Source organism: Rousettus aegyptiacus, unplaced genomic scaffold (genome assembly GCF_014176215.1).
Source record: "Rousettus aegyptiacus isolate mRouAeg1 unplaced genomic scaffold, mRouAeg1.p scaffold_m13_p_2, whole genome shotgun sequence".
NCBI classification, from domain to species: Eukaryota; Metazoa; Chordata; class Mammalia; order Chiroptera; family Pteropodidae; genus Rousettus; species Rousettus aegyptiacus.
The window spans coordinates 151,154,994-151,182,206 of NW_023416295.1; the positions used below are offsets into that span (position 1 = coordinate 151,154,994).

The window sequence follows — 27,213 nt, forward strand, 5'->3', positions numbered from 1 at the left end:
TGAAAACAGTTTGGTCCCCCTGTTTCAGTGCAATAGGCAATGAACATTTAAACATGAATGGTAGAAAAATCTCGACTTGTTTTATTTCTTGATATTATCATAAGAAAGTTTTTCCTAAGCTGAAGACCTATATATTTCACTGCCCGAAGGAATCTGAGAGTTCTGCAGATACCTGTGGGCCACATCAGACATTGTTTCTGTCCTGCTTAAGATCTTTCAGTGAATGGATTCCCATCGCCTACAAAGTAGAACCAAAGCTCCTACATTTAGTATACAAGGCTGCTTGAGGTCTGGCCCCAGCATGCCTTTCTGTCCATGTTTATCAATCCCTTCCTTTTGTAATACTCAATTACTTATAATTCTCTCACACATTACCTTCGCATCTCTGTGCTTTGGCTTTTTATATGAAACTCTCTTTCCATCTTTTTTGCTTCGTAAAATTGTTTACTCAGGATTCTGCTTGGGTGTCCCTGAAGGAAGAAAGCCTTCACTGACCCCACGTTGTCCTAAACGTCCTTAGTCTGTACTCTTACAACATCCTTTAAGTTTCTAAAAATTTTAGCACTTTCCATTTTATATGTAGACTATATGTTCATTTGTTCATCTCTCACATTAACTCTCTAAACTGGGAGAGGCTGGATCAGATTACAATCATCTTTATATCCCCCTAGTACTTATACCTGGCTTAGACTATTTCTTTTTATTATTTAAATAAACTGACCTGACTTCATTCTGGTTGGTTTTGTTCTGAGGCCCAGTCACTGAACTTGGTCTTTTATCTCAGAAGTTGAAGGTCTCTCTAGAGTCAGCTGCAGAGTTCCCAGAGCACTAATAAAACCACAGCCAATTAACTGCAGAGGGGGCTGCCCTGAATTCTTGTTCCAAAACACGAAGTCCAGGGGTTGGAGCGGGAGCAGAACAATGGAAGCTGCCCCATCCAGATTGCTGTTTCTATTATGTCTCTTCATGTATGAGCCGTCCCCAGATGTTGCTGCAGAAATTCAGGAATCCTCAGGTAAAAGAAAACAGCACTTGGGTGACCACGGGGCGAAGGTATTGTTAGGAGAATGAAAGAGAACACAGTACTACTCTGGGTACTTTTCCTCCAAATCTAGAAAAATTTCCAGGAAATACTGGATGAAGATCTGTGTTGCCTAGTGGAGAAGAGGGAAGTCTTGCATTGACCTTGAGAGAGATGCCATAAAGTGGGGTCGCTCTCCATATGCTAGCCAAAAAATAAATAAAAATAAAGCCTTGAAGTGATAATTGCATCCTTAGATCTTCTTGGCCTTAGGGTAAATAGAAAAAGTTTAGATGCACTCACTATTTAGAGCTGCTTTTCTATCCAGTCCCTAACACATTCTCTTCTCTTCTCTCTGTCTCTCTGTCTCTCTCTCTGTCTCTCTCTCTGTCTCTCTGTCTCTCTCTGTCTCTGTCTGTCTGTCTGTCTATCTGTCTGTCTGTCTGTCTCTCTCTCTCTCTCTCATCTGTCTATGTGTGTGTAGAAGATCCCGGTTTTTCCCAGGAACCCATATGGCTCACAGATGTCCCAGCTGCCATGGAATTCATTGCTGCTGCTGAGGTGGCTGTCATAGGCTTCTTCCAGGTTTGTCCGGATACCCCTCTTGCTATCCCTCCAAAAAAACAGAAATGTTCTATCTCAAAGGAGCCAAGGCAGTCACCTGCTGGCCAGACAATTCGACATTAGAAGCCAAGGGGCAGAGCCTGCTTTCAGCTTTGTCATTCGAGATCTCTCAATTTCCAGACATTCTCAGTCTCTGAATTAGGTCTTTCTTCTACTTGCTTCAAGAGTTCTGAGGCTGCTGGCTGGGTCTCCTCATCTATGAATGATTTGAAGCTTAAGTCAGTATCTGATTGCTGAGGCAGGGGCGAGAGTAAAGCCGACTTCTATCATCTAGGCAATGCATCAGTCAATAGTCGCCATCGTCTAAAGCCTTATCAAATAGGTCGTCCCTCATTCTTCTTCCTTTTTGTTTGCTCTGAAATGTTGGATGAGGATGCCATTTTGTATATGTTAGCTTTCTGAAGGTATTAGCCTCCATCTTCCTGGCTAATGAAAGCAGCCATAAATGAGAGGGCATCCTTCCAGGATTTTTATCTTTCTCTTGAGGTTACATCTGGTGGTTCTCACAGCTGATCAAGCCCCTTCTCTCTTACTGCAGATCTTTTTCTGTTTTCATTCATTAATCCCAACTCACCATCACCCTGTCAATTCTGTGTACACAGCTGGAAGTAGCTGTGATGAGATGTAAGTGGGGGAGGTAGAAGGGGGAGCGCATTTTTCAGTGATGAGAGATCTTAGCGGCAGACAAAAACAGCCACCCTCAGAAAGGCAGGGAGGGGCAAAGGTGTAGAACTAGAGAAATGTGCAGTAACTTAAGCAGCCACCAGGAGCCATCATTTGGCCTGTGAGCAATTCCATTCTAAAGAGCAGAATAAAAAAGGGGGAAGCCTAGATTAACAATGGTTCATAGCCTCGAATGAACTCCACACACCTTTTCAGATGAGCACGGTACCAGCTGCCTCTGCTTGACCCCAGATGCAAGGCTAACCATCCTTTTTTTTCTCTTTTCACATCTCTCCCCTCAGCCCAGAGAGATGTCAGTAAAGAATATGTTCACTCCTGTTTATTACCTGAAGCTGCTGTGGACAATGGTCCTGTAACAGCAGGGAAAATGATGTCAGCTTGCTATAGAAGGGCTGGATTCATTCCTCAGAAGTGCCTTCCCTGTTCCCTCCTGCAGGCCTGGGTTCCAGAGTTGAAGCAACACAGAGCAGTATCTTTCATAGGCAATGCCTCAGGCTTACCCACAGTAAAAGGAGAAAGACTGTTCTCCCACACCCTGCACGAACATATGTTAACAAAACTTCTAAGCCTCCATTTAAATTCATTATTTTTTCTTCTTTGCCCTTTTGATAGCACTTATTTCTTATTTTTGCATTTCTTCTTGTCTCCACAAATTGTTCCTAAAATATATGCTTCCCCATGAGCATCAATGACAATGAAGCCTAACTTTGCAGGCAGCTATGATTTTGAGGCCCTTCTCAGGTAGCAATAAACTGTAAGTTCTACAGTAAGGCCAGGCAGGCATCCCAGACTTGACCATGATTTTGTGGTTACCAATTAACCCATCCAGCCTAGAAAATTCAGCAATGCCACTGCGAATTTAGCCTGCATTCTTAGAGCCAAATGTTGTATCACAGGACACTAAGTCTATGATTTCTGATATGAGTGAGCACATTTCTACTCCCCATTCTGTTTCTATGTCTTTCTCCTGCAAAATAACTTCTGTGGGGGTTTTCCCCCTTGTTTTTAGGATTTAGAAACACCAGCTGTGTCCGTATTCCATAGTCTGGTGCAGAAATTTCAAGACGTGTCCTTTGGAATCAGCACTGATTCTGAGGTTCTGGCCCACTACAACATCACCGGGAACACCATCTCTCTCTTCCGTCTGGTAAGTTGCCTGGGCGGCTCAAGCCTCCTCCCAGTTTTTCCTTAGGCTGTGGATGCACAGAATTGTGAGACTAGAAAGAAGTCTGTCTTTAACACAAAGGTCGATGCCCGAGTCAGGAGCAATGATGACAAGGATAATGGCTCAACTCAAGCTTCCCAGACAGATGCTGTCCTGAAACAGAAAAAGAGCTGGACTAAGAGGCAGGAATTAATTGTGTAGCTCTGCCTGGTCACTGATCAGCTGTGCGACTTGGGCAGGTCACTGAACACTTCTTAGCTCCAATTCTTTCATCTATACAATAAAATAGTTTAACCATATCATCTCTAAGGTCATTCTGAGCTCTAAAATTTCATATTTCTATGTCATTAGGAGTTCACTTACATTTGTCAAACATGCATTAAACAACTACTATGTACCCTAGGCAAGATATTAATATTAAAAACATGTTAAGTATATTCTCTCATAGGTCTTAAAATACAGTAGAGATTGTAAATATAGTTAGAATACGACACATCGTTATGGATAAAGTATTATAAGAGTTCAAAGAGTAAAAGTAGGAATTCTGACCAAGAAAATTTATAAGGAAGACAAATGAACCAGGATTTAAAAAGATAGATAATATTTGGACAAAGTGGAAGAGAATCAATAACCAAGATGGAAAAAATGTAACTTAGAAACAATGATCAGGCCAATTTGACTGGATCTCTGGGTAAATATTTTGGAGACGTGAATATAAGACAGAGAGGCTTAATTAGAACCATATTGTGGAGAAATTTGAAAACCAGCTTGATGGGTTTTTGCTTCATTTGGTTGGCACTGGAAAGCCCCTAAATCTTTAGATCATGTATAGGATGGATCATTAGGCAAAAAGACAAGACTGCAGAGAACTTTGTTAGGTGGCAAGACAGATCATGTGCTAAGGGTCTGTAGTAGAGAGGTAGCAATAGAAATTGAAGAAAAAGCAGATTTTTTAAGGGTTAGATATCAAAATGATAGAAAGGAGCCAAAGTTTCAAGTTAGGGTATCTAATAATAGTGAAGGTATACACAGAAATAAGTTTTTGAAGACATACACAGAAATAAGTTTTTCTGATGCTGTGTTTGGTTGTTGAGTTTGTATTATCAGTGGAGTGTATCAAGGGAAAGATGACCAGAGTCCACCCTCAGAAAGGCAGGAAGGGGCAAAGTGAGAAACTGAGCAAAAGATAAAGTTTCAAAATTTCTGGGCTAAATGTTCTTCCTCCTCTTATCTATCTCTTTCACTTCTCACCAACTCTCTCATACGTATTTTATATTCAATGTCTCCAACTTTTTTAAGCTCTTAAATACACTGTTATCTAGTTTACACCCTGCACTCTATTAAAACAGCTTTTCATACTTCCAATCCAATGAACACTTTTTAAGTCTTATTTTACTGAACATTTCTGCCATATTTGACATGTTGACCACTCTTTCCTCTTTAAGCTTCTCTCTTTCCTTGACTTCTAGGGGCCCACTTCTTTTGGTCCTCCTCTTTTTTCCCTAACCTCCTTAAGACCTTCTCTTCAACTACACTACTGCCTGACCCAATGCTCTCCCTAATCTAGGTTATAGAATCCAGATTTTATGGAGGGAGAGACTGTTGTGTTCACTACTTCAACCACAGAACCTAAAAAAGTGCCTGACATGTATCGGGTGCTCATTATGTGTTCATTGAATAAATGAATATGTGAATGAATCAATTAATGAATGAATGTGTAATCCTTAGATGATATAATTCTATTTTATGCTTGAGTAACACTTGAGGATTTGGTAGGTTTGTTTCTAGCCTGGATCTCTCTCATGATTCAAATCTTTGCTATATGTAAGTGTTTGGATACCCTCATAAGCACCACAGTCTTAACACATTCAAAACTGAATTTATCATCTGCGCCTGCTGAATCATGTTCTTCCCTCTAAATCACTATTTTATTGAATGGCTATCATTCAGTCTCTAATTTTTGCCAATTGTACCTTTTATCTTATTGAAACTATATTCTCCTTCACTCTTTCTACTTCTTTCCTCTTTTAGACTTAGCGTATTTGGCATAGACAATTACCATAGCTTCTTAATTGATCTCTCTTTATTCCTTCATATGTAATTTCTAGATTGGTACAGTGACAGATTTAAAATGGAAATTTAATAATGATGCTCCCTTCTTAAATATTCTCCATTTCTTAAAATATCAAAATTAAGATATTTAAACATAAGTCTTTTATGACTTGGCCACTACCTGTTTCTCTACTCCCCTTTCAAGGACATTCTCACTTTGGCCTTTACCCTCTCAATACCCATGTATATGCAGTATGATGATACAATTCGATTATTTACACACCGTTATTCCTCTGCCTAGAATGCTACTGCCCTCGAGTGTTCCGCTTTCTCTTAGCCTCACCCGGCTGGTTCCTCCTCACGTTCCGGTGAATCGATTAGGCATCTTATCCTTCAGAAATCCTCCTCGGAATCTCCAAGTTGGCCTCAGTGTTCCTCTAGACTTCCATATCTTCATTTTCATTTACCACTTTACAGTGCAAGTTGTGTATTTCTGTCTGTCTCATCTTTTACCCCACTGGACCAGGAGCTATTCAAGGCCAGAAACCAGGGCTTATTTATCTTCATATTCCAAAGGTGTATGATATGTCTCTGGTACTCAGAAGACACTAAGAAAGGGTCTGAGGAACAGATTCACCTCCAAAAGTATGTCTGAGGGTGCCTGAGTCCCTTTACCAACTCTTTTCCAACCTGGACAATGGTTGCAGCTTTGCATTTTCATTATCGTGAAATAGGATTAAATCAAACTCTCCCATGAAAAGCTTTGGTGAGAAAGATATGGAAGATTAGGTTAATGCCTTTCATGTTACTGTTGAGCCATCTGTAGTAACCCTTTAACATGAAAATTCTAATCAGTTTATTGTTTATAGATCTTGCAAAGTCCTGATTTTGAAGCCAGTACTACCAAGATACACACAGGGGGAAGAAAAACAAGTGCTGTTTCTTTCAATGTCTCTACATTCTACAACCTCTAATGGGCACATTAGCTCTGCACACAACTTATTCTTTATAAAGTCATGTTGATGACTTCCCAAAGCTGTTCTCTCTTCTTTAGCATCTGTTTTTTGTTTACTGCTAGTGGCAGACCTGTTCTAAATGAACTCTTGAGACCTCTGTGGACAAGATTATTTATGTGCCATACTAAAAACAAACACATTGGTTCCTGCCCTACTCCATTTGCAGGTCTGGGAGAGGTTCAGCTTATGCCGTGCCAGCTTTTAGATAAACACTTTATTCTCAGTTTACACTTTCAAAAGTTGAGTTTGTATTTTAGTAGAGTTATTATTCAGAAGTTTGAGATAACTTTTTTTTTTTTTAAGAAACCATCAACCAAAACTCTTTTTCTTTACCTTGGGAAATGTAAACCTTTTGCAAATTTTCTGGTATCTTTCCTGTTAGATCCATAGTTTGTTCTGCTCATTTGTTTGCTCATTTGTTGGTTTTGGTGCCTATTTCCAATAGACATCATTCCAAATGTTTGTCAATGTTCTCCCATTTAATTCTCCCAAGAATCTGATGAAATAATTATGATCCCTGCATTATCAATAAGGAAACTATGGCTTCATGAGATTGATTCAGTTGTCCAAGTCTCACAACTAAGACACGACAGACATCTGATTCACACCCAACACTACTAACTCCTACTCATACCTTTTCTATGACACTACAGTGACTTTCTAAAGCACTTATTGCTGAAGAAAACCTTTGTGAGGTTTTTCTTTTACTACAAGATTCTAGCTACTCTGATGCCCCCCATTCTGAAGCCTTCTTTTTTTGACCTGCTTTTTCCTAAACCATGTCTCTATCCCCCTGGCACAGTTTATCAAATCCCAGAATAATTTCTCAAGATTTAAAGTAAGCATTACATATTTTGAATTCAGAATTTAAATATACAGAATTTTCAGTTGTAAGAACATATTTAAAAATACACTGAAATGATAAGTGAAAAAAATAAGACTATGAGTTGAGTTACTTAATGCTTGAAATATTGGAGCAATAAGAAGCCAGCAACTGCTACATTCATGAAATGCAACACTCTCCAGAAATAATGCAGGCCAATTATATAAACACCATTGGGAAAACTTTAAGTAAGGTGAACAGTAATAAGTTGTGTAAGGTAGCCTGTCTGTCTTTTGTGAGTGTGACTGTGACGTAATACTTTATACTCTCCAACAGGACTCCTGTTATTGCCCTTACAGAGATATAATATTGGGTTGAATAAACCATGAGCCCATCTTAAAATGAAATTTCGGATATCACTTGACCTTTTAATTTGCTTTGACTTCTACTTTAAGAAATATAATTAGCCTAACTTTAACCTGATAGGATAGTAATGGAAACACAGTAGAGGCATTCTTTCATTCCTTTTGTGGTTATTTGTGGGGTGCCAAACAAAGAGCATCAGAAGGAACTAGTGCATAAAAATAAATGGGTAGGAAATGCAAGAAGTAAGATCTATCAAATTATTAGCTATTTTAAAGCATACATTTACCAAACATATGGTAAGCTAAGCAGCTTATACAAACAAACCCAAGGACATGAGGGCATTTGTTTAACAGATGACTTTTCAGTGCTATCCAATATACTGTAACTACAATGTCAACTAAGATGACTTTAACACACTTTGTCAAAAGCTGGGGTGTTAATTAGAGAAATACTTAGGAATTCAAAGGAATGTTGCTGAAATACTAATTAACATAAAAGGAGTGATTAAATCTGTTGGTTTGATAGAAGTAATGTCTAGAACATAAACCAATCCACTTCAGATACTTTTGGGGAATCTCAAAATCATATTTCAAGGTGGCAATCCTGATTTACTGTTTCTGTTTTTCTTCGGAAGCCTCTTTACTTGGAGAGGAAAATAATATGATATCTCCAGTACAATTCTCTCCAAAAAGTAGAAAAATATATTTTAAAGAATTTTTTTTCCGGTTCTTGGTTCTAGGGTTAGATTTTCTTTCCAGTGAATTATACAGATAATTAATTCCCTTTACAGAAGGCAGATTTCCTGTTCAGATGTTGTTTCCAGGAAGCCTACACATGAATGTTCCAGAGTTTATTGGTTTAAAAAACAGTGAAATAATCAAGCAGGTTTTGTTAAAAGAAGCAGTACAAACTGGAGAGACTTCAGGAGGGTGTTTTTTATTAAAGCTCTCTGCCTTTTAGAGAATGTTATCACCACTTAGCATCTTCTACCTCCAATATACTGCATGCCTTAAGTCCAGAAACACCTAGAGTTACTGGCTTTCCTGTTCCCTCTGTTCTGGGAAATGTGACTGACTGCCTGGAAGAGAGAGCCAGAGGGAGGGGGCTCCTGGCCCCCGAGCACAGCTAAGTCAGCTGAGGCACAGATGCCCAGCCTGTGAATTCCTAGAAAAATAATCAGGAAATAATAAATAAACATATTAAATATGAAAAAGGCCCTGATTGTAATTATAATAATGATAAGTTTGGTCATTGCAATTAGAAAACCCTTAACTGTGAAGAAGATGTGCCAGTGGGCAAACCAAGCCTTAAGCCACAGTGAAGATCTGTGTGCTCATTTTATTTCTCTCCTCACTCTTATTGACTTAGGGAGGAGGATGGTGGCACAGTGAGTAAAGACTACGCCTAAGAAGACTTTTCTCTTGCTTTTATATTTCTGTCTCAAGCTTTCCACTTTGAACTTCGTGAATTTTAAAACAATTCAATATACAAAGGGAGTTCACAGCTTAAAATATTCTGTGGTCTTGATAAATTTCTTCAGAAAAGTTTTTCAGAAATACAAATGTTTTCTGTACCTCAACAGTTATTTATTTCAGAAATACGAGTTGTGAAAAAGTTATAAAATGGTGATTAAATTGCTACCTGAGCGAAGGTCAGCACATCTGTGCCTCAGTGTATAACATAGAGAAGGCACTCAATAAATATTTCATAAAAAAATTTATTATAAGAGAATGACTAGATATACAGAGAATTAACCAAATTAACCATAAAGAGTGCATCAAGCTTCTTAGAGGTTTGTATTGCATTTAACTAACCCAACCAATGAGAGACAATCTTGAACAAAAGAAGTAAAAAATAGAAAATGAGAGTCACCGTAGGGATGACAATGAAGAACAATATTAGACTCTTACTGTTTAGTGACTTTAATTTACCTTTGTCTGAATTCCTTCATGCATAAACTAAAATGATAATTACCTCTGGCTTCACTGGGCAGACTGGGAGAAAGTACCTTGAGAGCAAAAGAATGAACCATGGCAAGATCTGACTGAATAGGACCTACATAAGATAGCAGGTATAAAGGGAACTGGTTAAAGAGATATCCAAGGGTTGGTGGTCCAAAGATCTCAAAAATGATCCAAAGTATTTGAGGAAATGGAATTGTTCAGGACTTGGCTTTGATCATTTTATCTGTAGGCATAGTTGCTATGAGTTATGGATGGACTACATTGTGTCTTAATGGTCATGAGTAGACTGGAGGAGAGGAATGGGAAACTCTGGGAACAATGATTGCCCTATGAAACCCTGTCTTTTAATATACCTAAGTATGGTGGAAAGGTGGTTAAAATGTAAATCTGGGATAAGAGACCAGAAAGCCCCTTCCACCACAGACAATTAAAAAAAAAAAAAAAAAAACTGGGCCAAAAAACAGGAATTAGCAAGAGAGAGGAAAACGTCTAGACAAAAATCTGAAAGACGAAAACCCAAAAGGTAAACCCCGTATTGGGAGTACTTTCTTCTGGGAGGCTTTTGCAATTTCTAGAAGCAGCAGCCAAGAGGCTGAGAGGTTTATGAGCATTTCTGAGACTCTCAAAGAGCCAGAAAAGTAAAAGTTGAAATCCAGGGCCCAGAAGAGAAAGTAAGAGGTAGATTTAGTAAAATACTCTTTCCTCTGCTCTAGAACATAAAGAGCAATATCCTAATAACAAGAATGAGCCATAAGTAGATCCATCCTCCCAAGGACTGCAGCACAAATTCAAATAATCTCAATTCCTGAAATTGGATTAGAATTATCATATATGAATATATAAAAATATATACATATACTCCCACTCATATAATATATATATAATTACACATATAATCTACTCTTAGCTATACTACAGTATAATAGCTGAAACTCAAAGAAAAAAAAAAATCTTAAGTCAGAGAAAAGAGATTATCCTCAAAATAATCTCAAAGGGATAATACTAAGGTTCACAGATGACTTCTTTACAGAAAGAGTGGAATGCAGAATATAAAGAATTATACCTTGCAAAAATTGAAAAAGAATAACTGTCAACTTAGAATTGTACCCCCAGCAAAATAGCCTTCAAAAACAAAGGTTAAATAAAGATATTTGAAAAAACCAAGCTAAGAGAGTAGGTCATCCAAGAGAACTACTTCATGCTAAAGGAAAGACCTATCGGCAGAAAGGAGAGAAATCCCAGACAGAAGCTCAAAAATGCAAGAAGAAATGAAAAGAAACTAAAATGTAAATATGAGCATGAATGTAAAGGTATATTGACTATATAACAATGATAATAATGTCTTGTGAGATTTAGAATTAAGACATACAATAGTAATCACCTGTACGTTTTGAGTGTAGGCCAGAGAATGAAGTTGAAAGGAAGTAAACTGGATTACAGTATTTTAATATCTACATTGTCTAAAAAAAAAGGATAAAAATGCCAATTAATATTAGATTTTGGTAAGTAAAGAGTGCATGTTGTATAATGTATGCTGGTAATCCCTAAGAGAATAGTTAAAGCCCATTTAACTTCTAAGCCCATAAAGGGAAAAAGGAATAATACAAAGTATTTGATCAATTCAAAATAAGCCAGAAATGCAGGAAAATGGAATGTACAACAGGCAGAGCTGATGGAAAAATGCATATTTAATTAAATATATTAGTAATTACATTATACGAAAATAATCCAATTATAACACAGATTATCAGACTGGATTTAAAAATACAGCAATGCACTTTTTATAAGAGACACATCATTTTCAAACATAATGACACAGGGACACGAGCAAAATATAAAGATAAGAGGATAAAGACATACCACACAAACACTTCCAAAAGAAAGCTGAAATAAGTATATTAATATTAGACAAAGTAGTCTTTGAGGCAACAAGCATTCTTAGAGATAAAGAATTATCTTTCATAAAGATAAATTTTCAATTTGCACAAAACATTTAACAATTCTAAATTTGCATTTATCTAATACATGTCCTGAAAATATATAGGCAGAATAACTGGCGGAATTGTAAGAAAAAATGGTTAAATCCACAATCATATTGGGAGATTTAAACACTCTTCTCTTGAAAGAATAAGCTAGTTTTTAAAATCAATAATGATATAGAAAATTTAAACTATAAAATTAACCACGTTACCTCATGTGCATATATAGAATATTGCATTCAAAACTGTAGATATACATAATTTTAAGGACACATAACATATAAAAGTTGATAAACGGTGTAAAATGTAGAAATTCAGTTAGAAATCAATAACAAGAAAATAACCAGAAAGTCTTACTTTAAAATTAAGAAATATACTTCTAAATAATCGATAGTTTAGAGAAGAAATAAGAACAAAAATTTTAAAAAACATTTAGAACTGAATGAAAAGAAGATCTACACACAAAATTTATGAATACATTTATAGCCTTCTAATGAAACTACCTAGTCATGAAAACTTTTCTGCTCTTCCTTAGATGATATACAGGCCTGTGATGACACTTGCCGTAACGTGTGGGACATTTCTGCTCACTTCTCTGTATCTCACAGGACAGTGTGTTCTTGAGGGCAGAGAGCATCATCTATTTACGTTTCTGTTTTTGGAGCTTTAATCAGTGCCTGATATGATAGTCTAGAAACATTTATCAATGAATGGATAAAGACAAAACATTGACAATTTTATCCTTTTTTTATGTTGCCCAGGTGGATAACGAACAACTGGATTTAGACGGTGAAGACATTGAAAACATTGATGCTGCCAAATTAAGCCGTTTCATTGAGATCAACAGCCTCTACTTGGTGACAGAGTACAACCCTGTGGTAAAGAATAGCCCCTGTCTCCAGCCCCTAAAGTCCCTGTGTCAAGGAGGGTACTTGTCTTAATAGCAAAGATCTTTTCCTCTAGGAGTTCTGATCCTTTAACCAATTATAACAGCAACTGCCATTAATGGAGTACTTAGTTGTTTATGTTCCATTCTTACTACAACCTTTAAAATTCATAGACTTGTCCCTATTCAACAAAGAAAGAAAGGAAAGTTAAATGATCTATCACCTGGTTAATAAGAAAGAGAGCCATAATGCAAAGTTAAGATGGCTGATTCAAAAACTTCTGAGATTTGCTGCCTGACAGTGTTCAGTAAAGGTAACTCTGATCCTAGCAACTCTAGCCCACACTCTCAAATGAGATTGCAATCTATGATGTAGTTCCATTTTTTTTTCCCTAAAGCATCAGGAACCAATATTTTTGTAAAATGCAATAAAATAAACAACAAAAAAAATCTTTTAAAAAATGCCCTAATGATGACATACTTGGATGTTGCAGCTATGTAAAATTCCTATAAAAGTTTTCATACACTTCTTCCCATTTTATGTGCCTACATGCCTGTGAACCAGGAACTAACAATTTGGGTGCGGCACCACCTGCACACGCCTAGACCCACATAGTGACTCAGCTTTCTTTCTGTGTTTGTCTTCTTTCAGCGTTGCATGCTGTATGCAGCTTGGTTCAAAGTATTGGTCCATCTGTCCTCATAATCTAACACTCTACAGCTTGTAGAAATTACCTCATATGGCCTGCTTTCTCTTTTCTCTGCCAGAGATCGTAGAGTGATGGAGTATTAATTTCCATTGATCCACATCAGCTCAGAATTGTTGTGCATTCTCTAATGATGACATTTTACACACATGTCAAGGTCTTTAGAAATTACAATGCCCTTGTCCACCATGTTCTCATTTAAGTCTTACATTGATTTTCTGAGTTAGAAGAGAGGAAATTATTACGCCCATTTTATAGAAGAGAACATTTAAGATTCAAGTGACTTAGTCAAGATCACACAGTAAGTAGAAAAGGCATAGTCGAAAGCAAAAATTTTAACTCATCATGTATTAGTTCATCTTGTGTATTTATTTCCACTTCACAGGAGAGAAAATGGGAGTTCAGAAAAGTGAAGTAACCTCCTCAAGGCCATGTGACTAGGAATTTGAGCTTCACAGACAGCCCTCTGCACTTGTCCCTGCCTTTTTCATGACTGGTCTGTCTGACTGAATCCTGTGGTTTTTCCATTGCCCTATACAGCCTTCAATAGAAAACACCCCTTTCCTGTTGACTAAATTCCTGTCCACCTCTCACACCATGTTTTTTCTCCATGGAGTGCTAACTCCATTTCCGCTTTCGCTAAAGTTCTAAACACATGCATCTAGTGTTGTTGACAGCAATAATTGAAAAAACTTTTTCCTTCTAGACCATCATCAATCTGGTCATTGTGTCTATAGAGATGCCAGGAATGCATGTGGGACCAGAAAGGATTAATGGTCCCTGGGTTTATGGCCCTATCTATGGTCCTAAGTTCTATAGGCCAACTAAGGCAGTGGCAAGAATTGACTTTCCTGAGTTCTTATGTCTGGTTTATCTCTTATCTTGGAGAAGAATGACACATTATTTTAAGCTTCACTTTAGTAGTAAAGGCAAACCACATCAAGAAGAAATTAGGTAAGAATTTCTTTATAGGAGCAAGTTCAACTTTTATTGTGACTTTCATTTCCCAAAAGTAGTACTTTTTTCATTTTGGAGACCTGCTCCCACTATTATAGATATTGCTCATCTGCTTATGATACAGAGGTTTGCATTAGTAGCAACTGGGCAGAAACAGAAATGTATTTGGCCTAACATGCATTTTTAATGCACAGACTCAATACTTAGCTTCGAGGTAAAAAATTAGACTGCATTTATTAGGCTTAAACTAATTCCTTTTGCTATGCTCAATACCTTCTGCTAAGACAACTGTACCTTCTGACTCCCTAGCTTTGATTTCTTGACTCTTCCCAAGGATTATCCTCCATGTCTGTTCTAGGAAGGTAGCTGCATGCTCTAAATTTAAATAGTGGAATCTAGTCAAACAACAGACAATTATTTAACATCTAACCTCCCACATTTAAAAATCTAAGAACTGGTTTTAAACTCTAAGGAGAATGTTTTGGAAAGAACCAATTGAGTCTTCCTTGACTACATGTTGGCCAATAAAACTAAAGAATCTCTACACAGCAGTGTGTAGCTTCCAAAAGGATCCTACCTAGTTGCTTCCCTTCCCACCATCCTGGGACTATGCCCAGTGGTTTGTTAACCTGCTCTCGCTCTCTTTCTCTCTCTCTCTCTCTCTCTCTCTCTCTCTCTCTCTCTCTCTCTCTCTCTCTCTCTCTTCCTGTGTATGTGCTAGTTTTACAGCAATGTTTTCTGTATTTAGGAGAGTTGAAAAGGAATGGAATTTTTGTTTTAAATAAAGACTTTTGCAGCACTATTTCTGGAAAATGAAATGAAGGGAGCCAGTGCCATATTTTCACTCTCTCTTCTCTTTACTCTGGCTCATAGCTATCTCGCTCCCTTCCATCACTGATGATTTCATGGGGAATTTCCATCTCTAATCAGAAAAAAATGTTTCTGTTCTCCTAAAGATCTCATCTCATTATTGACCCGAGGTAAACTGGTTCAACCACATTTAGGGTTGAACTGGTTGAGATGGAGTTTTGTATGTACATTCTGATGGTTTAAGAGCATGGACTCTGGAGCCAGACTCTCTTGTGTAACTCCCAGTCTACCTCTTATGTGACTTTGAGAGAGTTTGTGCCTCAATTTTCTCATTTATAAAACTGGGAATTTGAGGATTAAATTAGTTATTATATGTAGAGACCTGAAAACAGTGCCAGACAGATAGTAAGCATTGAAAAGTATGCACTACTAATATGGAGTCAAAGGCCACATTTTAAATGTATCTGACTGCTCTTAACACATGAGGAGAGATTGAAAAAAAATGACTAATATATTACATAGTATATTTGTTGTCTATTGATACATAACAGATTACCCCAAAACTTAACAGTTTAAAAGAGTAAAAATTGATTCCCTCACACGGTTCTATGGGCAGCAATTTGGGAGTGACTAGGCTAGGTGCTTCTAATCTGGGGCCTCTTGTGAAGTTGCAGTGATAGGTTAGGGAGGCACTGTCATCTGAAGGTGTGACAGGGGCTGGAGGATCTGCTTTCAAGATGGCTCAGTCACATGGCAGACAAGTCCATGTTAGCTGTTTGTAGGACACCTTAGTTCCTTGCTGTGTGAATCTTTCTATAAAGGTGCTTAAACATCCAATATTAGGACAATCTTTTCCCAGAGTGATTGATATAAAAGTAAGGCAGAACCCACAATGTCTTTTGTGACTTAACCCTTGGAAGTCATACTCCAGCATATCTGCAATATCTCACTGGTTACTCAACTCAGCCCTATTCAGCATGGAAAAAAGAGATCTACACCATTGCATGAAAACCAGAGGGTAAGACTTACTGAGAGCCATCTTGGAGGCTAATTATCATTTGTGTTATTGGTAGACAGCTCCCATTTATGTTTCTGTCTATGTATTCACTGGGTTGCCTCTAATAGGTTGCTTTTTTTTTTTTTTTTTGCTCCATCTCTCTTTTATTCTGCTATGATACATTTCAACTTGCCAGACTGCGATTGGCTTATTTAATAGTATGATTCAGATTCATCTTCTCCTGATGATGAACAAGGCCTCCCCAGAGTATGAAGAAAGCATTAACCGATACCAGAAGGCAGCTAAGCTTTTCCAGGGGAAGGTAAGTCTGACATGGGAGATACCCTTTTTAAAACTCAGCACATGGACACTAGAAAAAGTGACATGGGGTGAGGGAACTGAGAGATAAAAGGAAAACAAGTATGGTTAAAAGAAAGTAAGACCTGGGACATAATAGATCACATTTTACTGTGATTTAAAATTAAAGATACTGTATTTTATAATATTAAAGACCTGTATAATCATATCTTCTCTTGGTGGTAATCCCATTTCTTTTTTTCTACATTGGTAAGTTGAGCAAAAGTATAGATATGAAAATAAAAATTACCTATTTATCACATTTTTTCTTACTACTTGCCGTCATCTCTTAAAGTATTTGATTTCCGGGCTTATTTCTCATATCAAACACCTATCACGTACCTGGTGCCTACTGGATGTCCAATAAATACTTATTTCTTTCCCTTTCCTACTTTGTGCAATTCTGCTTGACATCACCGAAATAGTAAAGCTTCAACATTTTTAAGGTTACTGCATCGAAGTAGGAGGCCTGTTCAATGATGAGAACTGTCTGATGACAAAATAAGCTGACTTCCTGGTGGTTGTTTTCCTAATACAGAAAGTTTTCAGTGTTACTGAATGTAGCTGATGCTCTAATCAGAATATTATAAAGAAGATTTCTACTTTGGGTAGAAGGTTTGATTTAATAATATAAAATACTTAACATTTATCAAGTACTTACTATATGCCAAAAACTGCACTAGAAGTACTGAATGCATGCTCTCATTTAATCTCCCCAGCAAAAGCTCATTTTACCCATGAGAGAGCACTGAGTGTCAGCGAGGCTAAATAATGTGCTGAAAATCACATTATTTAGAAATACCAGAGGCAAAATTTAAAACTTATTCCCTTAGGTTCTACTTTCTCCCTTAGTTAATCGCTAAAGTCTCTTCCAATTCTATGTCTTAAAACTATATCGACTGGATCGAAGGGATAAAATACCTAATTCAGAGTAAGAATAAATTCATTCTATTTCAACTAAGATTTAAATTGTATGACACAAACCATAAATTCAATCAGAGTAAACTGCCACAATTATAGGATGTCTCATTCTCCTTAGGACCTTGCATAGATCTTTCTCTTTCAAACTTCTCCAACTGCAGATTCTTTTTATTCTGGTGGACAGTGGTGTGAAGAAAAATGGGAAGGTGATATCATTTTTCAAACTAAAGGAGTCTCAACTGCCTGCACTGGCCATTTACCGAACTGTGGATGAGGAGTGGGATACCTTGCCCATGGCAGAAATTTCTGTAGAGCACGTGCAAAGCTTTTGTGATGGATTCCTAAAAGGGAGATGGCTGGTAAGTGTGAGACTACAGGGAAGGCAAGTTGAGTTTTCTTCCTCTATGTCTCTTTTATTTCCCAGTGAATAAAATTTCTTTGGGCTCCACTGGATTTGATTAAGAACAAAGGTAAATGAGGACATGATGAACAGAGTCTTGATGCTTGTTGGGAACAGAGAATAGAACTACAAAAGCCTTTTTGGAAAGGTTTTGCCTTTTCAAAGGAGCTGGATTTTGAATTTCACCATTCTGTGCACAATATCAGTGGGAAACAAATCAAATTCCATATAAAGAGTTCATGAGATACAAATTGCAGGTAGATTAAGGCTTCTATGAGTAACTAAATAGCTCAGTTCTTTAATCTCAGAACTCAAAAACAAGAGTGGACTCCAAATCTAAATATCGGTGTCACGATGTTTTTCAGGGAGAAAATCGTGAATCAGAAGAAAAGACTCCAAAGGTGGAACTCTGATTTCTCCCTGATACTTCTGTGTACCACCAATTATCTACTTTATGTTGAATAAAGAGGAGTCACATCAGGCCCTACAGATACACACATGTGCGCGCGCACACACACACACACACACAGAGCTTCATTTTGTTCCTTAAAATCTCATTTACTCTCCTTGTCCTTTCTTTTAATTTTCCTATACTCCTACTACCTATTTAGTTTTCTCTTACGTATTCATCCCACATAGGCCCATTCGTACCATGTAGTACCATTATCACACCACTAGATCGAGGCTTTAAGAGAAATCCTGTGATGCTACTATGAGGAGAGACATGACTTAAGGGAGATTGTTCTGATTTGTCATTTGATATTGAATGTGGACCCTGCATGTGACTTTCATACAACATAGTTTCTTCTCTACTAGGGTTACCTAAGGGTTGAAATTCTACTGTCATTAGAAGTACATGTCCCCATCTCTGATTCAGGGCAAAGAACAAAAGGACAGTTTTAAAACACCTTTCTAAATTGTCTTTTTGCCAGAAGTCAAATGATGTTCCCCAATTTCTGAACTCAGTAGAAACAGATTATGTAAAAACTCTACACTTGTTTAGCATTCCTAACTCCCCATGTAAATCAATAATCACACAATAAATGAAAGGTCATAATGTTATAAGAAAAAACTGGCATCTTTTTTCAGGTCAAACCTTTTGTAAATACCCAGCTTCCCAACTATGCAATATGTACCCTCGCCAGTGATCCACTAATGTGCTATTGTTCACTCTGTGGGTGGGATGGAAGGTGGGTGGAAACCATCCTGCGTGAGGATTAGTATAAACGTGGCCAAAGAGTTCAAAATTGAATCAATTAACAGGTTCAGGTTGAGGAAGAGGCGAGAGGACGGGGGCACTTGGCCCTGAAGCAGGCTAGTGGTGACTAAGTGTGTGGATTATTGCAGGTGAAGTGTGCAGTCCAGCCCATGTGGGAGGGAGAGCTTGGCTGTGTGTCTCTGGCTCATAGGCTGTTACTGTCAACACACAGATACCACATTGTTCCAGGAGGCCCTTGGCTCAAAAGGAAAGTATCTAAGTGCTGAGGAGCTAAAAAAAAAAAAAAAAAAAAAAACAAAAAAACCCACAGTATACACCTAAGGACTGGTCCAAGTGAGGAACAGAGAGTGAAAGACTTAGTTGTTTTTTTTTCTGTGGGGAAAACTCCACAGCCTCTGAGCTGGGAGTCAGCAGCTGGCAAGGACACTGTGAAAGCAGCAGTGTGCAGCCCATCTCTCGGCAACATGAGACTGCTGGATTCTGAGAAGGCCATCCAGTCCCTCCACAGGGCTGCAGAAAACCACCCAAACAATCTCTTGCTTGAGGCTGAAAAATACTTTAAGGATAGGCATACTCCAGAAGCCTCCCTTTGATCTTATAAACCAGAGCTCTTGACATTTACAGTCAGGAAATTCTTCCTGATATCCAGCTGAGGTCCTCCAGCCATACACAGCTTGTTTCTTCTTACCCACACTCCATGGAAACTCAACAGCTGCCAATCACCATCTCCAAAGAGCAACTTCAACTCTTTGCTGATTGCTCTTAAGCCCACTTATCCAGTCTTTTTTCTCCTTACTCACTGTCAACCCTTTTATTACTATTTTTTTTATTTCCAAGTCATTTGATTCACTTCATTATTTTCTACCTTCCTTCTTTCTCAACGTTACCTCTTTCTTGGTTAAAATAGAGAAATTCCAAACTATTGTAGGAATTTGGTAAATACTAACAAATAAATATCCATGAGCTATATTTTGTTCAATATTGGATTAATTTTTCAATTATTTTACTTGAAGTGTTCCCTTCATAACTATGGTCAACACTTGACACTTTTACAGTGTATGTTGCTGCCTCATGACATTTGATAGATAAAATATATATTTTATTATATATTCTTTCATATGCTTGTTTTCATCTTTACAGTATTGAATTTAAGTATTTCTTCTCAGTTTATGTTTTTTCCAAAACTACAAGATTTCTTTTTCCTGTCTTCTTCACAGCCAATCTTGTTTTTTGTAGCTCTGGGGACCCGTGACCAAAGAATGGGACTCTTCAAAAAGAAGAGATCTCTAATAACTCTAATTCATTCACTAAAGATCAGACTTAGTATTATAAACTTCTCTAATTTCTAGATCTTCTCTGTCTTTTGATAATATCTTCTTAAAACTCTACATTCATTTCCCAAGGCTCTATTATTGTTGAAATATCTAGACATATCTCAGCTATTTTTTATCGTGAAATCATTTATTGGTCCTAGTTGGAAACACCGCCATACTCTTTTTTTAAAAAAGTATGAAGGAAATGGTTATGTTAGGCAAGAGAACTTTGTAAAAGGTATTAGAATATTTAGAAGACTATGATAGATGATAGAAGGAAGGAGTGGGAGCAGGGCATGAGTCAGAGGAACGCCAGGAAAGTTTGTGCTTGAGTCTTGCCTCTTCCAAGTACGTGGCTCTGTGACCTTGAGAAAACCACTTTCTACCTTTGAACTTCAGTTTATTGAGGATAATACATTAATTCAATAGGAAGTTTTGCAATGATAATACATCTGAAGAGAAGTCTCTCATTACTTTTAATTTTTTATTTAATACTGCACTGACTTCTCTGAGTAAAAGTCATTTCTCCAATTGTCAGAACATAGAAGAGGAGAGGCTTCCTTCTGGGTCTTAAAAGAATTAGCAGTGGAGTACCTTACACTTGAGATTAGAGAAGTATTTAAACATTTCTTTTGAAAGTATTTAACTTTTAAAATGTAGGTTTTACTATTATTTGGACATGGTGAGGCCAGCAAGTGTGGAAGCCATTGCCACTGAAAAAAACAGTTTTTTACATGTCCCAATAGGAGAGAACTGCCATGCCACACAGGGCCATAGAGGGAAGTGTCAGGATCAGTCAGGAAGCAGAAGGAGCAAGAGAAAAATGTGGGCAAGAGTCCTCATTATAGTCTCTGTAGGAAGGAACAGGCAAGTCCTGATAAGCAAGCTGAATAATTTCAGCAGGATCTGAGGCATAAGCACTGCCCCAAGTTGTCTAGAACCTAGTTCTGGGGTGATTAGGGCAGGAGGATGGTGACCCAGAGTGTGAGAGCCTTGAGAGCTCAGTAAAGAAGACAGTTGGGGTATGGCCTCTGGATTGGTTGGTTCGCATAATGAAAAATACCCTAGCAGTTGAAATGTTTCCTATCTCCAGGAATTGTCTAACCCTGAGAGAAACAGTCTCTCCAGGGGTAGCAAGACCCCAGTTGTCAAAATATCAGAAGTACATGGCTAATAGAATACTCTAACAACCAACGGCCATGGGGTTTCTTGCCCAACTCACCTAGTTTGACCCTGCTGTCTTTATTAAACCCCTATTAATAAACATTCACCTTGGGTGGGTGGGGGTATGATGGGTGTTAAGTGGTGTAGTAAGAGAGTAATTTGTTTATTCATATACTCCTTCATTCATTTAAATACTTACAAATCAACGAGTGTGCTAGGCAAAATTACCTCTTAAGAAAGCAAAGTTGGGTAAGCACACAATGTAAATATATATATATGTATGTGTGTGCGTGTGTGTGTGTGTGTGTGTGTGTGTGTGTGTATATATACATATATATATATATACACCTTACTACTAAAGTGTACAGTCGAAACTCATTGGATTTTGTTAATCGATGTCACCATAAAATTTATTTATTTATTTATTTATTTATTTTAAAGAAAGAGAGAGAAAACAAAAGGAAAGAGTCCACCACAAAAGGGAAGAAGCTCATCATGAACAAACTTTATTTCACAATTGGGTTTGGAACCAGCCTTATTTATTTCACCTTTCTGAAAGTGTTTAGTTTTCTAAGCAGAGAAAAATAAAACAGGAAGTGGGATGTATATGACTCATACTGCTAATTGCAGTACTTTTACATGGAGAAACCTAGAGAATAGAAAAAGGAAAAAGTTAAAAACTTCCTTGAGTTTCAAATCTTTGGAGAAAAGTACTCTAGAAATCAAAGCAACAAATAATTTGAAGAAGGTTCACCCTCCTTCAAACCATTTTGAAGATAGGCCAGTGCATCATTCTTTGTTTCCATTCTGTAAGCAGAGGTCATTGTTTCTGTGGGTTTGACGCTGAAACATCTGAGTCACACTAGAGTGGAAGGTAAGGAAAGTGAAGGATTATGGAGTTAAACTACTTCTATAGGTTATTAAAAAGTTGTATGGAATCTAAACTTTAATGTTTTAATTGCACTAAGTCTTAATAGCAGGATTCAATTTCTACATGAGGCCCTCTGGTCTTAATATGGTAATGTGGTATTAGCTTAGGCTTGAGGAAGAAAAAATAGATGGGATTTGACATCATTCTAGCTATGGTGAAGTAAGAGTTTTAAAATTAACAAACATGTTGTGTTAGTGGTCAAGTTTCTCAGGAAGAAGACTCTGAGACTAAATTTCCTTGCAGGAAGTTTATTGAAGAGAGCTCTTGGGACCTGCGAAGAAATAAAGAAAGTAGGATTAGGCAGAAGGAAAAGTTGGGCTATAATGTAGTCACAACAAAGGCTCAGATTATTCCATGAAATGTTCTTTCAGAGTTGTCTCAAATTGGAGAATGACAGCCAGGTCTTTAAACCCTCACATTGATCGTTCGATGCAGACTGCACACAGGAAAGGTGTGTGATCCTAAGCAAGATGGCTCACCTCAGCAGAGGGCAATCTCTAGGCTGGAGGTTGGTGAGTGGGACTAAGCTCAGTGCTGTCATCTGTCAACACACCCAGCAGCTGTGGTGCTATGGTCTGAATGTTTTTGTGTGTTCCCAAAATTCATATGTTAAATCCTACTCCCAATATGATGGTATTAGGAAGTAGGGGCTTTGGGAGGTGATGAGGTTATGAGAGTGGAGTCCTCATAAAAAAGACCCCAGAGAGATTCTTTTCCCTTTTACCATAAGAAGATACAATTATAAGTTTGCAACCCGGAAGAGGCACCTCACCCAACCATGCTATCAACCTGATCTCAAACTTCCAGCTTACAGAGCTGTGAGAAATAAATTTCTATTGTTTATAAGCCACTCAGTCTATGGTATTTTGTTACGTCAGCCCAAACAAACTAAAATAAGGGAGAAGATGCTTCCGATCTTAAGTAGTTAAGGGTGATCACTGTGGCTAACCATGGAATCTACTACACATGCACTAGAACAGTATCTTCCTTTAGGCTTCCATAATCATTGCACCATGCCATGCAAAAGGATGAGAAAAGAATAAATTTATTTTATCAAATAATATATGTAGCACTTTTATTGAATTGGGGTTAAAGGAGAATATATGCCTATGTTATCTTGACAAGAAGAGTTAGATTAAGCTTCTAGGAACATTACAAAGTGCTCATTTTCATAGTCACCCACTCATTCATCCCTTCGTCAAGCATTTATTGAGTACCTCTACCATGAGGTGGAGATGTATCAGGAGACAGAGCAGGCCCTACAAAGCATAATTTTGATTTTATCTCTTTTCATCCTCAGTCATCTGGTTCCCCAGTGCAGGACAAATAGAAGTTCTCAGGACTTTAAGGAATGATATGAAAACTTAGGAGTTCCCCAGGTAAGATATGAAATTGGCACCTGTACTTGGAAGGCAAGGAGAAACCAAAGAAAAAGCCAGACCACTTCAGATTGGTAGGTGGTGGTTTTAAAAGCAAGAAAACTTACATGTGAGGCTTGTCTCGTGTGGCCGCAAGATGAGTAGATCTCTGCACCCTCCTGCCAAAATCTTAAAAGTTTATATAGAGGCTTTAATTGGATTCAGTCACATATTCATTTCAGATGGTCTCAACAACACCTTACTGTCTCAACTCTATGTCCTTGAAACAACTCCAGCTATGGGAATGTTGGGCAGTAGGTACATTCAAGGACAGCAGAAGGAATGAGGAGGCTCCGATTGCCCAGGTCCAGTTCACAGATCATGTCTTCTTGATGACCTCTTCCAACATAGTTTGAATTTCTAATGTACTTAGTAGATATTCAAGTATTTTAATAATGATGATGATGATGATTTATACTGAATAAAGAGAAAGTAAAAACTTGAATAATAATTTATGAGTAAGCAAAAACTGATGCTAGATTTAACTCTAAATTTTGACCAGAATGCTTATTTATAATAATTAAATTTTATGGACTTTATCATATTTCTCGATAAATATCATTTTCTTTTATGACCAGAGACAATGGTGTCTTACCTTCCTGTCACCCTTTCCTGCTCCTCACTCCTTCTGGCATATCCACCTTCTTGCTAATAATTACCCACCCTGTAGTCCACCCTTCATTACTTTCTACCAACTCATAATGTTTTTTTCTGCTTTTTCCTCCATCTTTGCCTTTTCCTAGGATGTTGCTCCAGTTCACAACGTGGGGCAGAGATTGAGGCAGATTGTTATAGCATGAGGGCTGGTCAGGGAGGGAAGTTTCTGGACAGAAGCGAATACATATTGAACAGTATATTGAAAGTTCTAGCCCTGTCCCTCCATCTCTTTATACCACAAGAATATTACTAGTTCCAAAAGGCACTTTACCACATTTTGGCAAACATGCCACAGAATGAAATAGGAAACGTTACTTGTGATTTAACTCCTTAGACCTGCAGCCTCTCTGAGACTGACTCACCCTGTGCACTCCACATGCTCTTTTTCCTTCACACCACTAATGATATGTCAGGCCTGGAGAAGGGAAGGGGCTAAGTCAGTCAACAAGTGGAAATGTTAGGTGTTCGTGCACAGGCATGTGGTTTGTGGCAAGGTATTTACATGATTGTGAAATGCAAGAATGGTAGTGGCCAATAAAGTGATGTTGATGTGTAAGGTGAGGGCTAAAGAGCAGGGAATCATTGCTCTGCTGAGGCCAGCTGCTATTTGGGAAAGAATGGTAGCCCAGAAGTTTAAAGCTGGATGTAATTATGGAAGCCAGAGCAAGTGTTAAAATGGCAATTTACTAAGAGCTACAGTTTAAGAACTGTCATCAGCTTATGACCCTCTAGCTCTCCTTCCACCATCTCATTTTCCAATTTGCTAAATTACAGAATATTCAAATTCATCAGGGTTTCCTCAAGGAGAAAGTCACCATTTTCCAATCTGTGTGATTCTAATTACATCTTAGTGTCTTCGCATAGCCATTTCCGAAAAGTTCAAGTCACAAAACACAATTTCCACACAGTTCTCAAAATATCTACTTTAAAGCACCATGTTTTCCTTAAAAGAACTTCACTACTAGATAACTAATGAATGAATGAGGAAAGCTGTGATAACCATTGAGCAGGACCTTAAAAGGGATGCATTTGGAAGAGGCTATTAGTTATGGTTCTTAGTTACCAAAGCTGGAACAGAACCTAAACCACAGCAAAGGCTGTTTTGTTTTTGAAGCTAATGTTCATTTCTCATGTACCTCTACAAATTCTTGACCATATTTCTGAAAGCGAAATACCCCCTAAAGAAACAGATACTCAAAAATCCATTAAGATAAGAGTCTGTCTGTTTTCTGCACAGGGATCAAGACTCAGATATGAGCAAAGTGGTCACGGTTACATGAAAGGACAGAAACTTCGAGGGACTAGGAATTCTCCGAAGGAATAAGTCACTTCTCCAAGCACTTATCCCTTTCTTTAGAGTTATTTCTCTGCCCAACACATAAAAGACTGCCGTAAAGTTTCGTTTAAGATATCTTGTCTTTTATAATGTCATAGTTAAATGATTGTCCATTAGAAGAGTCAGGCATGGAGTATTATTTATCACGAAGAGGCTGTGAAAGGGTCTGTGTCTTCAGTCTAGGCGCAGAAAGTTAAAATTTTAAATGGTATCTAGAAAAGAAGTGACTCTTAGGATTACAAATGCTGTACGTCTCTTCAAAATTAGCCCAAACATATTAACTAGAAGCATTTTTTGTAAACATGAAGATAGGAGCATATGTACCTTCCTGTTTGCATTTATTGTACAACTTCTCTAATTCAAATGCATACAAGGGAGTGGTGGGAAAATGGGGCCTGCTCTTCAAGAAACTGTAACAAGAGAGGATATTTGGATTCGAATCTGGACTTCACCATGCCATCTTGAGAACATCACTGTTTCTCATTTTCCTTACATGTGAAATAGAGTTAATTTTAACTTTCTATCTCCCCACAAGAGTATAGTAGGGAATGGAAAACATCCTGAAATGTAAAAATACACAATTGACTTTGGCCTAGATTCAGAAACTCTATGAACCAGCATTTCACAAACACACACACACACACACCCTTGTATAGATGCTGAAGCACCATAAAAGGCATCTTAAAATGGCTAAGAAAGACACAGGAAAAAATTTTAAAATTCTCAAACACAGAACCTATACAATAATAGAGTTGACTCTGTGTGTTTATGCTCAAGTGTGTACAGATTGAATTGTTCTCACATTATTTTTCCCAACCCAGAAGAGCCAAAACTGAATCTCCCCTTTTATTGGTACCATCAGGTAATTTCAATTCAGTCATATCGTTTCATCTAATGTTATGACTAGAAAGAGAAGAATGTCTAACTTCTCTGAGTCTCAGTTCCCTCTACACAAATAAGATGACAGAAAAAAAAATGACTGTAAAGGTTCTTTTAACTAACATGTTGAGTTTTGAAAATTGAAGGAAAGGAGGGCAGAAGTGATGTACTGACAAGTTCATGTCCTAGGCACCAGGCCAGACATTTTGCTTCCCCATTGTCTCCTCATAATGAAAATAACTTTGGTTCAGTTAAGGCCAATGCATCCTTAATCTACCACTAGTTTGTAAATCAGCCACTAGACTCAACTCAAAAACAGCTGATTCTATTTCTGTCTGACTTTCAATGCCAAAACTCAACCCCCAGTTTGTATGGTTTTAATAAATGTATTCTGTTGTTGCGGACATTGTGTAAAATGGAAAAAACAAGTCTAGACTGGTTCAAGTTCAGGAAGTTAGGGCAGGGTCTCTTTATTAAAAATAAACATCCTCCTTCTTACTTCCTTTTCACTCTTTTCTCACAAATCTGTTCCCAAAAGCCCTTAGAATCCGGGCTCCCACGTGTGAT

At 37.7% G+C, this 27,213-nt stretch overlaps 1 protein-coding gene across 3 annotated transcripts; it reads left to right on the top strand.

Moving 5' to 3' along the window:
* Positions 1-27: 27 nt before the first annotated feature.
* Positions 28-18,801, top strand: ERP27 (endoplasmic reticulum protein 27). 3 transcript variants are annotated; one of them, XM_016140551.2, is made up of 7 exons: positions 28-1,015; positions 1,506-1,606; positions 3,339-3,476; positions 12,456-12,572; positions 16,248-16,373; positions 17,491-17,688; positions 18,095-18,801. In XM_016140551.2, exons 1-7 carry the CDS (start codon positions 922-924, stop codon positions 18,140-18,142), a joined length of 822 nt encoding a protein of 273 aa, XP_015996037.2. In that variant the 5' UTR covers positions 28-921; the 3' UTR covers positions 18,143-18,801. The 3 variants fall into 3 exon arrangements, with proteins under 3 accessions (XP_015996037.2, XP_015996036.2, XP_036092899.1); XM_016140550.2 differs by lacking the exon at positions 18,095-18,801 and having other exon boundaries at positions 17,491-18,076; XM_036237006.1 differs by lacking the exons at positions 1,506-1,606; positions 18,095-18,801 and having other exon boundaries at positions 17,491-18,077.
* Positions 18,802-27,213: the final 8,412 nt, after the last annotated feature.

Coding starts and splice junctions, on each gene's coding strand:
- ERP27 (XM_016140550.2), top strand. CDS start 922: ATGGAAGCTGCCCCATCCAGATTGCTGTTTCTATTATGTCTCTTCATG. Junction 12,573..16,247: donor TGACAGAGTACAACCCTGTG/GTAAAGAATAGC, acceptor TCAACTTGCCAG/ACTGCGATTGGCTTATTTAA. Junction 16,374..17,490: donor CTAAGCTTTTCCAGGGGAAG/GTAAGTCTGACA, acceptor CTCCAACTGCAG/ATTCTTTTTATTCTGGTGGA.